The sequence below is a fragment of the Urocitellus parryii genome, chromosome 6 (assembly GCF_045843805.1).
Source record: "Urocitellus parryii isolate mUroPar1 chromosome 6, mUroPar1.hap1, whole genome shotgun sequence".
NCBI classification, from domain to species: Eukaryota; Metazoa; Chordata; class Mammalia; order Rodentia; family Sciuridae; genus Urocitellus; species Urocitellus parryii.
Window position 1 is genome coordinate 122,613,986 of NC_135536.1, and position 18,791 is coordinate 122,632,776.

General features: G+C 38.6%; 1 protein-coding gene and 1 non-coding gene across 6 annotated transcripts in view; one reads left to right on the plus strand and one right to left on the minus strand.

Moving 5' to 3' along the window:
• Positions 1–18,791, plus strand: part of Herc2 (HECT and RLD domain containing E3 ubiquitin protein ligase 2) — a 207,631-nt gene that overhangs the window by 110,190 nt on the left and 78,650 nt on the right. For all 5 annotated transcript variants that reach the window (XM_026400487.2, XM_026400485.2, XM_026400490.1 and 2 more), the window contains 14 exons: positions 2,748–2,929; positions 3,424–3,571; positions 3,652–3,848; positions 4,208–4,438; positions 5,246–5,384; positions 6,722–6,865; positions 9,889–10,031; positions 11,377–11,644; positions 11,730–11,866; positions 12,388–12,486; positions 15,118–15,286; positions 15,384–15,509; positions 17,596–17,704; positions 17,824–17,963. In XM_026400487.2, the coding sequence (XP_026256272.1) occupies positions 2,748–2,929; positions 3,424–3,571; positions 3,652–3,848; positions 4,208–4,438; positions 5,246–5,384; positions 6,722–6,865; positions 9,889–10,031; positions 11,377–11,644; positions 11,730–11,866; positions 12,388–12,486; positions 15,118–15,286; positions 15,384–15,509; positions 17,596–17,704; positions 17,824–17,963 (2,232 nt within the window). The remainder of the gene's footprint in view (positions 1–2,747; positions 2,930–3,423; positions 3,572–3,651; positions 3,849–4,207; positions 4,439–5,245; positions 5,385–6,721; positions 6,866–9,888; positions 10,032–11,376; positions 11,645–11,729; positions 11,867–12,387; positions 12,487–15,117; positions 15,287–15,383; positions 15,510–17,595; positions 17,705–17,823; positions 17,964–18,791) is intronic.
• Positions 7,937–8,043, minus strand: LOC113190992 (U6 spliceosomal RNA). Its single transcript, XR_003301849.1, has one exon. It is a non-coding gene; the product is annotated as a U6 spliceosomal RNA (small nuclear RNA).

Genomic DNA, 18,791 nt, shown 5'->3' on the forward strand with positions numbered 1-18,791 from the left:
GTCTGTCCCCTAGCTCATGGCGGGGTATTGCTAACAAATTTATCTTTGGCATTCTTTGATTTGTAGACACATGACTCCAATCTCTGTCTTTCATGTTCACATGTTTTTTTTTTTTCTCTTTGTGTGTCTGTATCCAAATTTACCTTTTGTAAGGACAGCAGTAAATGTCACTCAAACAAATTTTATCTAATATTATCTACAATAACACTGTTTTCAAACAGTATCATGTTCTGAGTTACTAGGGGTTAGTGCATCAATATATGTATTTTAGGGGGACATTTCAACCTATAACATTGGATTAAAACAACAAATTTATTCTCTCAGAGTTCTGGAGATAAGAGTTCTCAAGTCAAACCATAAGCAGGACTATCCTCCTTTCACAGGCTCTTGGGGAGCATCCTCCCTTGCCTTGTCCAGCCCCTGGTGGTTCCAGACTTTCTCAGTTTGTGGCTGCATTACTCCAGTTTCTGCCTCTGTCTGAACATGTCTTCCTCCTTGTTGTTTTTTTATGTCTTTTTCTCTTAGTACTCTTTCCTTGGATTTTGTGTTCACTCTAATCAAGTATTATATTATCTCAGTTCTTAATGATGTACATAGAACTTCTTTTCAAGTAAGATCACCCTCTGAGGTTCTGAGTGAATGTCAGTTTTGGGAGGGACATGACTTAATCCATAAAGTGTTTGAGCTTCTGTGGATGAGAGTTTTAAGTATGGGGAATGTGAATTGAGGAAGTGGGCTGGTGTATGTTCAAGTGTGAGAATGAATGTGTTCGCATATATCTCTGTGTGATGGAATGTGAGTGTTAATTGAGTGTAGGTTTGAGTATACAAGAACATATTTCAGAGAGTGCATATATGATTAAGAACATAATGTGTTTATTTGTGTGCCTAAATGTCAGTCTGTATTGATGTGAATATGAGAGAATGTGTTCGTAATCAATGGGTGAGAGTTTGTGTTGGTAGCCTGACAGTGTATGTTTGAGAATATCATGTGATTGGGTGTGTAGTGCATGTGTGTACATGTGTGGGTGTGCATGAGAACCTATGGCTATGGGCAACCAGCTACACATGGATGAAGTGTGGAAGCTTGAGTGCATGTGCATTTATGTCAGCCTGTATGTACTTGTGGGTATGTAACTGTAGTTTGTGTGAGTATGAGCATATTTGTACTATATTTGAGTATGCATGAGTGATTGCAATATGAGTGTGTTACCAAGTATGAATGAGAGACTGAGTATGATACAGTGAAAATGTATGAAGGTTAGTGTGTGTGAGTGAGCATGAGGGAGTATGTTGCGAGATGCATGTACTTTGTGCATGTGTGTGATTGTGGAAGTATATGAACATGAGTGTTTGAGCGTATGCACGTGTATATATGAGTGCATTGCATATCAACGTGAAAGCACGTGAGTTTTGTTGGGGAGAGTGAATGTCAGTGTTTTAAGTGTCAGTGAGCAGGAGTCTGTATGAGTATAGGTAAGAGTGTGAAGTGAGAAGGCAAGCACGTGCATGAGTATGTGGATTTGAGTAAGTGGTTGTATAGAGTAACTGGGTGTGATTCGGTATATTTGAATAATTGTGTAAGTACACATGAGTTAGTTTGTGTGCATGGGAGTAGTGATAAGTGTATGTGAATGTGCATGTGTGAGTGTAAACTTGCATCATAGGTCTGATGTATGTGTGTGACTGGATTCTTTTTTTAATTTATATATAACAGTGGAATGCATTACAACTCTTATTACATATATAGAGCTCAATTTTTCATATCTCTGGTTGTATACATAGTATAATGTGATGACCATTATTATCCAAAGTACATGTATGAGGACATGAATTGGTGTGTGTGGCTGGATTCTGTGATTGTGGGTGACTGTGATTGTGATGGTGGTATGAATGTATGTGAGAGTGTGTTAGGTGTGAATGACCAGAAGAGTGTGAGAGTACCTGTGAGTGTATGAGCCTGTCCGAGTAATTGTGTGAATTAGTGTGGGTGAATGTATGGGAATGCATGTGAGAGTGAAAGTTAGTGAATGTGTGAGCATGTGTCTGGTGTTGAAGGAAGGTTGTGTCTCTGTGACCACAGGCAATAGGGCAGGGTGGGGCAGTGGGGATGGCAGATGAGCACTGCAATTTGGGAGGAGGGAGTCCAAGCAGAGACTTGTGGGAGCTCCAGCTTCTGGATCACACACTTTAGCTTAGAGGAGAGTGCAAAGGAAGAGGGGAACTGAGTGGACAGTGGGAAGCCAGGGGGAGAAGGCTTGGTCCCAGTCATGTTAGCATCAAATTGTGTAAACCTAGTGAAAACCTCATTCTCATTCTGCTTGTACAGACTTCTTAAACTTGGATTGGAAATTTTTGGTGCAGATTAAGTATAACTGAAATCATGGGGATATTTAAAACACAAGATTTAAAAACATAATAGATGTACTATTGCAAATTACTGCTATTAAAATTAAAGACTATTTTTCCCTATTGCCTAGAAATAGTAATTAGATGAGATTTATTAACTAGCTTGAGTTACTACACGTATTTTAAAAGGTTTAAAAAATGCTGTGAAGTGTTTTTTGAGCTAGCTTAAAGCCTTCTTCCATTCCTCTCACATTGAAATAAGTCCCTTTGTAATATATTTGTAAAGTAGCTTATTGTCAGAGAGGAAAAACCATTAGGTTGATTAAAAATGAGGATTGCACTCATTAATTTTATTTTTAAGGATTTGGTGCCAAGCATGTTTATTTTCCCCCCCGTCAGCTTCTCCAAACAGGCTGGTGTGCAAGGAGCAGTACCGGAGCTGGTGCACCCTGGGGTTTGTAAGGAGTATTGCACTCACGCCTCAGGTGTGCGGAGCCCTCAGCTCCCCACAGTGGATCTCGCTGCTCATGAAGGTCGTGGAAGGGCATGCACCCTTTACTGCTGCCTCACTGCAGAGACAGGTAATCTGCCAGGCAAAACTCAGCCCACAGAGAGGCATCCTTGTGCCAGCATTCCCAGTTCTTTATTCAGTAATGAGTGCCCAAGAGAGCTAGAAGTACTGCAAGGTAGATTTATTGGAGACAGGGCTTAGGTTCTTGATTGTTTTGAATAGGGTAAATTGCTAAACTTCAATTTACTTGTTTATCTGTTGCATGATTAGGTCATACAGCTGCTCTCATCTGCCTCACTGGAGTTGTAGTATAATTGTCTTAAGAATCAAGCTGAAAAGAATTATTTTAATTACGTAAACAAATAACATGCAACTATATTGTTGCTTATTTTTTTTAACTCCTGATTAACCTTATCATTAATAAGCTTGAGTGTGTAAGTAAAATAAGGAACATCAAAGTTTCACATGGTTAATTGCATTACAGGGACAAAAGAGAAAAGTCTATAAACCCTTAATCAGATAATGGCTTCATTTAAACCTTTTTATTTATAATTATCTGATCAGATCTTAGCCGTGCATTTACTGCAAGCTGTTCTTCCATCATGGGACAAGACAGAAAGAGCAAGGGACATGAAGTGCCTTGTGGAAAAGCTGTTTGGCTTCTTGGGAAGTTTGCTCACTACTTGTTCTTCTGACGTCCCATTACTCAGAGGTAGGTGGCTCTTCTCTTATTTGTGTCCCCTGGTTAATGAGCAATGAACAATGCAGCTTTTCACTTTGCCTCTTCCTCAGAGTCCACGTTGAGGAGGCGGAGAGCCCGCCCACAGGCCTCTCTGACTGCCACCCACAGCAGCACTCTGGCTGAAGAAGTAGTGGCACTGCTCCGCACTCTGCACTCCTTGACTCAGTGGAATGGGCTCATCAACAAGTACATCAACTCCCAGCTCCGCTCTGTTACCCAAAGCTGCATGGGAAAGCCATCTGAAGGGGTGGGTTCTGTGTTTTCAAATAAGCTTTCCTTGGTATAATATCAATTTAACTTTTTAAATTATGTGCTTAAATGCTATATTTTTGTTTAAAAATATATTTAAAGTATTTTTAATGGACATAGTTATCAAAGAAATTAATATGGAAATTTGGAAGCAGACACAGTGAGTGGCACTTGCTTGTAGTCCCAGCTACTTGGGAGTCTGAGGCAGGAGGATCACTTGAGCCCAAGAGTTTGGGGTTCTCCTGGGCAACACAGAGACCTTGTATCCTAAAAAACTAATTAGTTCAGTTTAGCTATAAATATGTAAGAATGGGGAGCTCTGTGGACTTCTGTTGTCATGCTTGCTGTCTGCCTTAGGCCCTGTTAGAGGACTACTTTCCTGACTCTGAGAACCCTGAAGTGGGGGGTCTCATGGCCGTACTGGCTGTGATTGGAGGAATCGATGGTCGTCTACGTCTTGGGGGCCAGGTCATGCATGATGAGTTTGGAGAGGGCACCGTGACTCGCATCACCCCAAAGGGCAGAATCACCGTACAGTTCTCTGACATGCGGATGTGCCGAGTCTGCCCACTGAATCAGCTAAAACCAGTAGGTGAACTTGTGATAAATTACTGAATAAAATGATTTGGTACTAGAATTGGCTTTTGAATGTTAGAACTTGAAAGAACTTGTACTTTGTCTTCCAGGAAGCTATGTGACTCAGGAAAACTTTTTTCTTTCTGTGTTACGTTTGTGCTCCTGTGATAAGCAGCACCCATCTAACAGGACATACAGAGCAGTGGTTCACATGCTAGTTTTTAGCCTCAAAGACATGAAAGACATTAGCAACCTATAAGATAGTTTTAATTGTTTCAAAATGTGAATTTATAAAGATTATTTTTAATTAAATACATTTTTAAAAACGTAAAATGATTCCTTCAAGGAAATAATCTTTCTTCATTTAGAAAATATTTTTAATTGCATTGTGTGACATGACTTCTGTAGCAGTAATATCATTATAAACTTGTGAATTAGGGATGCATCGCGAAGGAGGTGATTTACATTATTTTGATGATTATAGCTTTCTATAAAACACTGTTTTATTATTATTTTTATAGGAATATATACATGTTGTAGAAAACTTAAAATGTATAGAAAATACCTCAGATTAATAACCACCATTCTGATGTAATTATTGTTGACAGTTGGTAAAGACATAGTTAATGTATTTATTGTATGTCTTAAATCTTTATCTTACCTTAAACGTTGTCTTGTAAAACTATTCTCAGATGTGAAACGACTTAGGGGGTATGTGTGGTACTTCAGAATCAATACTCATAGTTATAATAGCTTTGAGACAATTTCACTTGTTAATCTTATTGCTGCACTTTCAAGGTTTCTGTGCCCTTTCCTCAGCTTCCTGCCGTGGCCTTCAGTGTGACCAATCTGCCTTTCACAGAGCCCATGCTCTCTGTCTGGGCTCAGTTGGTGAACCTTGCTGGAAGCAAATTAGAAAAGCACAAAATAAAGAAATCACCTAAACAGGGCTTTGCAGGTCAGTACATGGTGCTTTCCAATGAAACAGTTTTAGTCTTAACTAGCATTGTTTGGCCAGTGTTTGTCCTTTTATCAGAGCAAATTTTCATATAACATCTGATGTTTTATGTTTCATGTGGATTTTACCATTTGTTGAGTTCCAGTTGGGAAAGTAACCTAGTGTGGTGATGAGAGTGATTTTGAGTCAGTCTTTGAGTTTGGAACCATATCCTTCACCCTCTTCTTAGTGCCAGCATTTATTCTGAGTCTGTGTGTTATCTTTCTCCTTGATAACCCTCTAGTCCTTGTGGCCCAATAACAACCCTTTTGGAATGTTGCTCCTTGCCTCTTCAGTACCAGCTCCAGGGGACCTTTATATTTGAATGCACTTTGCTTTGTCTCTCTGTGCATGGTGGGGTAAGACTGTAGGCATTCTTTTCTTGAACATTTCTTCTCTTTGAGTATAGAATACTACTCTTTTGAGTTTCCTTTCCTTGCCCCTTGAGTATTCTAAGAGAACCCTACCGCCAGCCCCATTCTTTACTCCATGGAAATTCTTGTAGCTTTACCCATAATTTCTGGCTCATTCTTCTTTCTCTGTTGAGTTTCCCCATACCTGCTATTGCTGCTTCAGCCCTTATGATCGTATCTACTTTCAGTGAGTCTCCAATTCATATCTCTGACTGGAGGGTCCACACTTCCAAAATTTAGCCCACCTTCTTTGATAACCATTTCCTATCATAGTGAACAAACCTGTCTGCCAGTTGGTCCAACATAGCGCCCAGAGTCCTCCAGGTTCACCCATGTCTTTACTCCACATTTCCTATGTTGACTCCTAGGTCTTTGCCATACCCTGCTTGGGAACACTGTTGCCACTGTAGTTCAGGCTCACACCACCATAGTGTCTTCCTTAGACTACTCTCAGATGGCCTGTAATGTGGCTACATGTGACTAGATTAGAGAAGATTCTAGGGAGATGGCCATGATCTTATCTTCATCAGTTAAAGAACTAGCTGATAACATTTTCTCAGAGGACCCTTGCAAGGAAATGTGAAAGTATTTTGTCTCTGACTTAGTTATCTCATTAAAATTTCAGCAATTTGGGAAACATTTGATAATGCAAATAAGAGCTAACAGATTCTAATCCTAACTCTTGCCCATTGAGGTAGGTGCGAGTAGAGCAGGGAAGTTAGAGGATGTTCATTTAGCCCTTCATTATTGACAATATTTGTGTATGTTAGCCCATCCCCAGAGGACAGGACACTATTTATTTCCCCATTGCAGAGGTGGCACAGCTGGTAAGGGGGAGAGACCAAGCAGAGTGTGTAGTTCTTACTGAGTTCTTTTGTTCCATAGGACAAGTAGACTTGGATCTACTGCGGAGTCAGCAATTAAAGCTGTACATACTGAAAGCAGGGAGGGCGCTGCTTTCCCATCAAGATAAACTGAGGCAGATCTTGTCTCAGCCAGCTGTTCAGGAGATTGGAACTGGTCATACAGGTATCTTTTTTTTTTTTTTTTTTAAGGACATTACTTTCTTTTTTTTTTTTTTTAAGCTGTCAATGGACCTTTATTTTATTTATTTATATGTGGTGCTGAGAATCAAACCCAGTGCCTCAGACATGCTAGGGAAGCATTCTACCACTGTGCCACCACCCCAGTCCCATGCAGGTATCTTTTTAAATTAAGAAAATTCTTACAGATTTATAAGATATTCCAGTAGAAAAATGGACAAAGTACATGAACAAGCAGTTCATAAAAGGGGAATATAGATGGCTTATAAATGTTCAACAAAGATGTATGACTTGACCAGTACTCACCAACTGTGAACCAGTTGTTGTAGTCTTAAAGACAGATAAGACAAGGGGATCTGGTAAGAGGGGAGAGAAAAATGGTACTCTCAGGCTTTGCTATTTAAAATGTGGTCCTGAACCAGCAGTATTGAGGGCACATAAGAATGTGTCAGAAACGTAGACTCCCAGCTGTGCCTAGATGGAAGAAATCAAATCCTGCATTTTATCAGCAAGGTTCTTGTGCACATAAAGTAACTCCTTTAATACACTGCTAGTGTATTAAAATTCAAGTTGGGAATTCAAGTTGGTACAACTATTTATTGGGCATTTGAGGAAGCAACTTTAAATGCATGTGTGTGTGTATTTTTATCCTTAGCTAGTTATCTTGTGGGCCTTTGTCACATGAAAAGGCATGAATAGAATAGTTTATTGATGCCCATCATGGTTCCTTTCTTCCTTTCTTTCTTTCTTTTTAAATGTTGAGACATTGGAGTCAAAATACTACATTATTATTATGTGGTGTAGTCATATATTGAAATAACATGAAGCCATTCAAAAGAATCATACATGTGTATGTTTATTGTCATGGAAACATGAGGACAATAAATAAGTAAAAAACACAGTGCTATGTTTATCTGTTTATACATATGCCATAGATTCATGTGTTTAGCAAAATAGTGACAATAATTGTTCAACAATGGGGTTCAGGTTAATCTTTTCTTTATACTTCCTCTATATTATTTTAATTTTCAAGAATGAGCTCATATCACTTTTTTAAAAAAATATGGAACATTTCATGAAATTGTGCATCATCTTTGCGCAGGGGCCATACTAATCTTCTTTGTATTGTTTCAGTTTTAGTATATGTGCTGCTGAAGTGAGCATTCATATCACTTTTAATATGAAAAAAAGCAAAGCTGTGAAATATTTTTTGATCATTGATTATTAGTATCTAGTACTAATGAATAGACATCGTGCTAAATATTAAGGGGAAAAAGATAGTTCTTGTTTAGGATCATTGTTATCTAGGGTTAAGATGGTGAGAGAAAATTGATGCAGATGGCCCTGAAGGCTTGAACGGTGAGTGTGCTGTGAGGTGTGTGAATGCAGTTCTATAAGGATTCTAGGCACAGCAGCCACTGAGGACAAGGACAGGTGGCCTTTCAAAGGTGTGGCAGAGAGTTGCCATGTTAAAAGAAATCTCCATGCCTGTGGAGGAAACAGCAGGAAGACTAGTGAAAACTTAGAGACTTTGGGAGAGAGTATTAAGGAACTCTTCTTTGCTTGCCACTCAGGGTTTAACAGTGAGTGGTGGGGCTAAAGCTGGAGAGGTGGGATGAAGGCTGATTAAAGTACCTGGAATACCAGGATGAAGATGGAGGCTAATGGCAGGAGACCACATGACAAGAGCTGATACTTGGGGTGTTAATCAACAAGTGAGGTGCGGAAGTATTTGGAATGGGGGATAGGAAGAGGGATAATTACTCTTGTGTCAGGTGATGAGGTATTTTCCAGGGGAAGGGCATGAAAAGTGGAAAGAAGGTTCAGTAGACACTGCTGTGGTAGGTTTTTTAGAAACAAAAAAGTAAAAAAAATGCTGGTGTTTCAAGTTTGAGTTATATGGAGAACAGTGAATCGTGCATTTGGAAAAAAATAGTGGAATGTTCAGGCTTGTTTATTTCTTAAGAGGAATGGATACAGGGAAATTATTATTAGACCTGCTGAACATGGGAGAAATTGGTGAGAAATGCAGATTCATGTAGTATTATAGATGTTAGGAATCCTGAAGATAATTTATCATAGCAGAAATTGGAAAGTAGGAGCCTGGGAATTGAATTGGCTCTTTGGTTATTGCCTGGGAGCAGTGATGGCAGAGGTAAGTCAGGATCATTCATGCTTTAGGCAGAGCACCAGCTCCATGGGGAGCTCTTTAGAATGGGGATTGACAAATAGCTGCAGCACCTATTCTTGTGAATAAAGGGTTATTGGGAACACAGGCCCAGCTACTGGTTTTTGTGTTGTCTCTGCTACTTTTTGTCTAGTGACAGTACAGTGTTGAGTAGTTGTGATGGAGACCGGGTGGTCTGTAAACCTATTTACTATCTGGTAAAGTAAATATCTTTATAATAAAGATATCCAACCCCTGGTCTAGATGATTTATTGAAGTTGTCACCAAACAAAACTAGTACATGAAAAAAGTACTGTGAGTTGTGTGAAGTGAATCTTTTGGTAGTTGATATTGATGGAACTATGGCAAACATAGTTTTAGAGGACTCATCTAAAGCCACTCACAGGACAAAAAGACATCATCTTGACCTTGTGACAGATTTGGAATTGATATCACTTAGTAATCTATCTGAATAAGGCTTAGAAGGAAAAGTGAGGACTGGAAATACCAACTTGGATGTATTGATAAGCAGGGGTTACTGAAGCAATGAGTACATAAAAAAGAGAAGGCATAAGAATTGGACCAAGGGCAGAATCTAGAAAGTAGCTTTTGTTGGTTCAAATTAAACAGATGTACAAATGAAGGGCAGAGACCGAAAAGCAGGGAGTGGAAAATTACATCTGTAGAGTCTAGTTTATGTTTGATATTGAGCCTTGAAGATTTTAATTGTCACATAAAGAGGCAGAAATTAAATCTGGCTTAATGTACTCAGTGCATTCTCTTTAATAATATAAGGGTTTATGGTTGAAAATACAATATACACATTTTGTTTTAAAATTCAGATGATGGAGCAGCTGCATCTCCTGAGCTTGGGGACATGTCTCCTGAAGGGCCGCAGCCCCCAATGATTCTGCTACAGCAGTTACTGGCCTCAGCCACCCAGCCATCACCTGTGAAGGCCATATTTGATAAACAAGAACTTGAGGTACATTTGTATAAACTTGACAGTTTTTAATCCAATGTACTAAATTGTGATTGATTTTTTCCCCCTAGATGTGTATTTTCTTAAGGATGTATTCTGAAATTTAAATGATAAGACCCAGATAATTCTTATGGCAAGATAGGCTTTAATCATTATTGTACACAGCAGAATACCTTAAATTTAGCTGAAGAATGGGAAGGTTGAAGTTAACCTTAGTTTGGATACATATAAATTGTTTGAAAAATTAACCAGACACAACGTGGGTTAAATACTCATATGTTCATGGGGTGATCTTTTTCCAGGAAATGTTATTGAAAGAGACCCATTAGGCCCATGAATATCCCATCTGTTGTTTGTTTCATTCTCTCAAAAGCTTCTTTTGGACATGCTTTGTTGCTGCAGGCCCTTCGTCCTCCCTGTGCAGCATAGCATGTGAAGCAAGACTGTGCACTTGGGGTACAGGACATTCTAGAATTCATAATTTTTATCAACAGAGGATAATTTAGTATCCTTTAACTCCCCATTTCCAGTACCAAAACTTTTAGCTCAACTTGGCTGAATTATGAGTTTTTAGGATGAAGCTCGTTGCTTCCAAGTTTCTCAGTCTTCCTTGCAAAATCCTAGGCTTTCAACACTTCCTAAACATTGGAAGGATCTATGGTGTCCTTAGTTTCTTCCTAGTTCCTTCCTCACATGTTCAAATTTTTAGCACCATGAGAGCAGCTGGGGATGAGGAACAGAGATTGGCAAGTAGGTGGGCAGTTCTCAGATACCAATCTTGGTGGTACACATGTTTACCAGTTGATTATAATCTGTTTCCCAAAGTGTAATCTTTAGTTCCCTTATTTTTAAATATCGTATTCAACCCTAAATGGTTACTTTACCTTAAAATAGTGGAGGTTTGATTTGATGGTATGTGAGAGTGTCCTGTGTGTTTCTGGCTTGTGTTACACTGGATGAGTCAATGCCTGTGATGAGCAGCTTGGTGCTCAGTTATGGTAAGGGATGTCTTTGTCTACTCCCTCTCACTGTGCTTACTTTTTCACCACCCAGGGTTGCTGTGAAGTTTTGCCTAATGGACATTGATATTTGGCTGATTTACTAGACTCTGTGCTGAAGGAGTCAGAACAGTTGTTTGACCACCAAATCTTTCCTCTGCAGTAGACTATGAAATTTGGCTTTGTTGTTTTCTAACCTGTTTATCAATTCACTTAAAAGTACACATGTAAATCTGGGTTCTATTCTTCTCTCTAGTAGTTCTTAGTAGACACTGGTTGTTCACCTTTTCTTAGTATAAATTAGCTGAGGGCACTTTCACACGCCTCCCAGAAACCTCTCATCTGCCCAGGCTGCTGCATTGGCTGTGTGTCAATGTTTGGCTGTGGAGTCCACTCACCCTTCGAGCCCAGGGTTTGAAGATTGCAGCTCCAGTGAGGCCACGACGCCAGTCTCTGTGCAGCATATCCGCCCTGCCAGGGTAAAGAAGCGCAAGCAGTCACCGGTTCCTGCTCTGCCTATTGTGGTGCAGCTCATGGAAATGGGATTTCCTAGAAGGAACATAGAGTTTGCTCTAAAGTCACTCACTGGCGCTTCTGGAAATGCGTCTGGTTTGCCAGGTATTGAATTTTCCTTTTTGATGCTTATTGTTTGCTTACATTTTAGTGTTGTTGGTCTTCATGGTGCTCTATGTGCTTGTCTCAGGTGTAGAGTCCTTGGTGGGGTGGCTGCTGGACCACTCTGATGTCCAAGTCACAGAACTCTCAGATGCAGACACAGTCTCTGATGAATATTCAGATGAGGAGGTGGTGGAAGACATGGATGATGCAGCCTACCCTGTGGTCAGTGCCATCTTGTACCCTGCCTGTGTTATACTCTGAGTACCTCTGATGTTTTCTCTGTTCCTTCAAAGACACAATTATATCTCTCATGAACTGTCCATGAGAATCTCTTTAGTTCTGGACACAGAAGAGAGCTATCTATTTTGCTCCTGAAGTGATGGGTGGGTTTTCTGTATTATAATTACTTAATCTTTAAGACATGCCCTTGTTTAAACATCTAATGATGTTGGGTAGGCGTTAGATGATATTTTATTAAAGGATTGTCTTTTGTATGATACTGATTTTTGATCTGAGTAAATTGTGTTAAAGGATTCATTTGGAAATGCCTTGAAAGTTTTCTACATTTATAGTTTTTGAGATTCATTTTCTGCCCACTATACTATTGTTTCTAAATGATAATTTTTATAGGAAAGACTAGTGTTTTTATTTTTTTAAATGATAGATTTCATAGACTTATTTCTTATTAAATAGGTTTATCTAGTTCTCTTTCTCTCTTTTTTTAATGTATTTATCTCTTGTAGTCTACTGGTGCCGTTGTGACGGAGAGTCAGACTTACAAAAAGCGAGCTGATTTCTTGAGTAATGATGATTATGCTGTGTATGTAAGAGAGAACATTCAGGTGAGTCACTGTCTTAGGCTGGAGACTAGCTCATTTTTCATTTGGCATGTGTGTGAGCATCTCCTACATGCTGAGCTCCAGTGAACAGAGGTCTCTGATGTTAGAGAGCCTGCCTTCTTGTGGTGAAGACAAAAATCAGACCTATCCCATAAACTCTATGGTCTATTAGGAGATGCATACCATGGCAACAAGAAAGAACAGGCTAGAGTGAGGGATTGGAGTTAGGGTGCTTTGTTGGGAAGATGGTTGGGAGCTTGTTGGGAATATACAGGCCTGCAGATGTGAAGGGGTAGCTCAGCAGCTTCCAGGAGAGGTCCAGGTATTTAGATAGGCCACTGTGGCTGCAGCAAAGTGACCAGAGGATGGAATTGCAAAAGGTGGATAATTGGGGCCAGAATTGGAGGACACAAGTGACCTGTCCACAGTAGACATTTTACAGACATATTATTTCTTTCTTATCCCCATTTGTGACCCTTTTAAAATTTATTTGTAAATAAATAATTTATTTTGAAACAAATATTTCTATATTATATTTTCTTACATCTTTCTTAATGCCAGCTAACTTGCTTTGGCCATATCTGTTTTGTATAGTCCTTTATCCACCCAAATCCTTTGTTTTCTCATTCAAATTCTTTTTTTTTTTTAATAATTTTGGAGAAAAAAAATCTTAGAAATACCTGATTTTACCTATAACTTTGTCATTATACATCTCTGATGAAGGATTTCCTTTGTAACATGATGACATTACTTTTGCCCAACAAAATAAACAATTCCTTAATATCATCTCATACCCAGTGATTGCTAAGGTTTTCCCAAAAATGGCTCTTTATGATTAATCTGCCTTCCCTCCCCTGACCAATCTGGATATAAGGAGATCACATACCTTACTTTTGGTATATCCTAAGTCTCTTAGTCTAGAATAGTCACCCCTTAGACAGCTCAGGCTACCATAGCAATACCATAGACTTGATAACTTAAACACAGACATTATTTTCAAAATTCTGGAGGTTGTAAATCCAAGTTCAAGGGATTAAACTGGTTTCTCCTGAGAGCCCTCTTCTTGGCTTATAGATGGCCAACCTTCTCACTGTATACATACATACAGTGGGTAAGGGGAGCAGGAGCAAGCAAGAAAGTTCTATATCTCTTCTTATAAGAACACTAATCCTAGCTGGGCACCTGTGGTGCATTTCTGTAATTCTAGCAAGTTGGGAGGTTAAGGAAGGGAGATCCCAACTTAGAGCCCAGCCTCAACAAAATAATGAGACCCTATCTCAAAATAAAAGGTGTTGGGATTGTGGCTCAGTTGTAGAAGGCCTCTGGGTTCAAGCCCTAGTACTACCAAAAAATAAAACAACAAAATAAAATACACTAATCTTGGGTTGGGGTTGTAGCTCAGTGGTAGAACACTTGTCTACCATGTGTGAGGCACTGGATTTGATCCTCAGCACCATATATGAATAAATAAATAAATAAATAAAGGTATTGTGTCCATTTACAACTAAAAAAAAAAGTAAAACAAAGGATATTTCAAAATGAAATTAAATAAAAAAACAAAACAAACAAACAAACCCCCACACTAATCTTTTTGTATTAGGGCCCTGCCATTATGACTTTATTTAACCATATTCAGTTCCTTAGAGGCCCTAGATCTTAATGTAGCTACATTGAGGGTTAGGGTTTCAACACATGGATTTTGGGGGAACACAAACATTCAGTCATAATACATACTTCTTCTTTTTCCCCTGCCCCTTCCTTACAATTAAATTTTTTTGTTTGTGTGGTCACAGCTATATCCTCTAAATATTTACATTCTGGAATTGGAGGTGGGTTCCTTGTGGTCATGGTTAACATGTTCTTTTTTCTCTATTTCTTTAATAAAGTAAGAGTTAGAACTGGAAGGTGTTTATACTCAGTTTGACTTTCAGGCAGGAAGAATTCATAGGTGGCAGTATGCTCCCTCTTGTCTCTTTTTGACAGAATTGGGTAGGTTGGGTCTTGTCAGCTTACTCCTTCCATGATGAAGCCCTCCATAAATTGTTCATCTCCAATAACTTTAATAGCCATAAATGTCATAACCTAGACTAATCATTAGGGACTGCATTATGGGGGTTTTAGTTCTTGTTGTGGAAAAATTTTCTTATCAACTCTGATTACTTTTTATAATACCATTTTTATAGAAAACACAGAATAAATGCATGATTTATTTTGATGGGCATTGATAAATTTTCAGAATGATGCCCTAGTGTTCTGGTGCTTGTAAAGGTGCCCATAAAGCTTTGGTTTGTTTTTTATCATGAGGATGAATTAATTCACTGGCTTTAGGATTTGTTGTGGTTGAGGTGTGATTCCTTTTGATGATCAGACTGTTCTTTTGAATGAACCCAATAATTGTTGTTAGATCCTTTACTTACTTTATAGCCAAGTTGATCCAGGCTCGTCCTGTATATTTCCTGCCCCAGATATAGAGCCAGCCAGTTTTCTAAAGAACCCTGGTTTCATTTAGTGTAAATAATACTTGGATCTGCATTCTGGGTGCTAAACAAATTTTTAAAGAATAGAACATTACTAATAATGGTTCATTTCATCTAGATACTCTGCCCTGGACTTTTAATTTCATTTCAATTTTAGGTGGGAATGATGGTTAGATGCTGTCGAACATATGAAGAAGTGTGTGAGGGCGATGTGGGCAAAGTCATCAAACTGGATAGAGATGGATTACATGACCTCAACGTTCAGTGTGATTGGCAGCAGAAGGGCGGCACTTACTGGGTTAGATATATTCATGTGGAACTTATAGGTGAGCACATTCTTTATTAAGCTCTTTGGCCTGTTAAGAGACAGAGTTCCCAGTAATGAGTGCTAATTAAAGTGCATTTTATTGTTGAATTCTCTAGGCTATCCTCCACCAAGTTCTTCTTCTCACATCAAGATTGGTGATAAAGTACGAGTGAAAGCCTCTGTTACCACACCAAAGTACAAGTGGGGATCTGTGACTCATCAAAGTGTGGGAATTGTGAAAGGTAATGTTATCCAGGGAATAAAATTCCAAATGCTGACTTTTCATTAACTCAGGGCACACAGCCCCACCTCATGGAGAAGAAAGCCTCATGGTGGTGGTTGGATTTTTTTGTTTTTGGTACAGGTGGTTGAACCCAGTGGTGCTTTACCACCGACTACATCATCAATCCTTTTTTCCTTTTTTCTTTTGACACAGGGCCTTACTAAGTGGCTGAGGCTATCCTCAAACTTGAGATTTTTCTGTCAGAGCCTCCCGAGTCACTGGGATTACAGGTGTGCACCACTACACCTGGCTCAGTAGCAGTTTTTGACTGTCTAAAAACAAGGCTAAAGGCCCCAAAGTGCATCTGCTGTTGAATCAAGTTCAATTTATTAACTCACTGTAATTTGGGAGGACATATACCCTGGGGATCTGAGTGTGAGCAAGAACCAACAGGGCTTGTGTTGAGTACTAGGGGGAGGGTTTGAGGAAGCTAAGGGTAATTCTAAGATTGTGTATCTAAATAAATATTATCTACATGGCAGGAGGAATGGAGCCAAGCTAAAATTGTGATTGCTATAGAAGTAGCCATTCATATTAGCCAGTGTAAGGAGACAGGTGGTTAAATTTGTGGTTTGAATTAGATTTAACCTTGATTAGACATGATTTCTTTTTCTTTTTCTCCTCTCCCCCACCCCTTTTTTTTCTGTAGTAATAGTGATTGAACACAGGTTGGTTCTTCCACAAAGCTGTACCCCTAGCCCTTAAAAAAAAAATGTTTTGATACAGGGTCCTAGTAAGTTGTTGAGGCTGTCTTCAAACTTGGAATCCTCCTGCCTTAACTTTCTGAGTCACTGGGATTATAGGCAGGTGCCACCATGCCTGGCTTTGATCAAACATGATTAAGGAAACGTTTTGTTTTTGCCTTGATCCATTAGTCACAGAGTGACTTTCTTTGATATTGGAGTTCTATTAATTTATTCTGTCAGTTTTTTTGCCTGTGGTCAGGCCAGCTCTGGCTATTAGGGACTGCTTTTTTTTTGACTTTTATGTGGTACAAAATTTAGTACTGTATTTAAGAAATAGAAATATGGAAATAATGGGAGTTAGGACCAGGAAGCATAAAATTTTCCTCAGGTTATATTTAATGAGAAATTGAGATTGCCAAACATATGGCACACTATGAAAAATATATTATGTTCATTTTAACACTTGCACAAGAAAGAATTAAATAAGCAATTGTTGTATCTTTAAGCCCTTCTGATGCCACAAGGGTGGTGCTTCCTTAGTAGATGGGGATGTTGTTAGAGCCTCTCAGGTTATGTAAGAAGAAATGGCTTATTTAATATTTTACTTTTTAAAAACAATTTTCTTTGCTTAAGATATTCTTAAAGATTTGTAAATCAAAACAAAGACAAATCTTAAAAAGAAGAATTGAGTTCTAAGTCACTTTTTTTTAAAAAAATATTTTTTAGTTGTAGATGTACACAATATCTTTATTTTATTCACTTATTTATTTTTATGTAGTGCTGAGGATTGAACCCAGGGCCTCACATGTGTGAGGCAAGTGCTCTATCCTTGAGCTACAACCCCAGCCCTCTAAGTCACTATTTTGAGTGGCAAATTACTTTTTATCAAAGGATAAGAGAAGTCTTAACATTATTATTTTGTTTTTTATTCCTTAACATATTCAATGTACCAAAAGGAATTTTGAATGTGGTGTAATTAAAAGTTTCTTAGTGGTTCTGTCCCTAGTGCCTCCCCCTCCCCAGGCCCCAGCCCAACACAACTTCATACTGTGGAAAATTATAAACATGTAAAAGTAGAAAATATAGTATAATGAATCTCTATGTGTCTATTAGCTTGAATTGTGGTCAATTTATAGCTAAAATTGTTTCCATGGTCCCTTCTCTTGATTATTTTGAAGCTAGCTCCTGATGTTATGTATCATTTTATCTGTTAAGTATCAAGGCACATACCTCTAAAAGATGAGGACTCTTTGTAAAACATAAGTAGCTGCAATTTTACATGGCTAGGTATGTTTTAATTTTAATTGTGGGTTTATATTCATGATAAAGATTTCTCATCTGTTTTTCATGCTTCCCTAGCTTTCAGTGCCAATGGGAAAGATATCATTGTCGACTTCCCTCAGCAATCTCACTGGACTGGGTTATTGTCAGAAATGGAGTTGGTGCCTAGTATTCATCCTGGGGTTACGTGAGTTTTAATTTTAATGATTGCTAAATTCTTTTGGGGAGGAAGGGTTTTCTTTTGAATTAATTTTAATAAATAAATTCATCTTTTTCTTATCAACTCAATGATTATTTTAAAAATAGGTGTGATGGCTGTCAAATGTTTCCTATCAATGGATCCAGATTCAAATGCAGAAACTGTGATGATTTTGATTTTTGTGAAACGTGTTTCAAGACCAAAAAACACAACACCAGGCATACATTTGGCAGAATAAATGAACCAGGTAGGGTAGAATGGTTATCCATCAAATATCACTAGTAAGATAATCACTGTGGGAACAAACATATTGGAATTTTTTTTTTTTGGTAGGTTCATGGGTAAATAGTGAGCACAATTGAACAGAAGTGTTGGTCCTGCTCACTGCTGCCTATTTTTATAAGTAAGGGGAGGAATTAAGGTAACAAGTTTTGTTTATCCATTTGTCTGTTAGTGGACATTTGGGTTGTTTCTGCCTTTTGACTGTTGTGAATAATTCTGCTGTGAACTTTGAGGTTCAGGTATCTATTTGAGTCCTTGTTTTCAAAACTGTTCATTGTGTACCTAGGAGTGGGCTTGCAGGGGATTTGGTAGTTCTTTGTTTAATTTTTGGAGTTATTGCCAAGGTACTTCTAAGAGTAGCTGTTTCATTTTATATTCCCACCAGCAATGCAAGTGGCTTTAATTTTTTTCCACATTCTCACCAACCCTTTTAATTTTCCAGGTTTTGATTGATCAAAGCCATTCTAGTGGTATCTCCTGCGATCCCCACCCCCCATTCCTAATACCTTGGATTGAACCCAGGGATGCCTAACTACTGAGCCACATCCCCAACCCTTTAAAAAAAATATTTTATTTAAAGACAGATTCTTACTAAGTTGTTTATTAGGGCCTCATTAAGTTGCTGAAGCTGGCTTTGAACTTGAAATTCTCCTGCCTCAGCCTCCGGAGCTGCTGTGATTGTAGGTGTGAGACACTGTATCTGGCTCTCACTGTGGTTTTGATTTGAATTTCCCTAATGACAACTATGTCAAGCCTTTTGTTGTTGTTGTTGCTTTTGCATACCTTCTTTGAG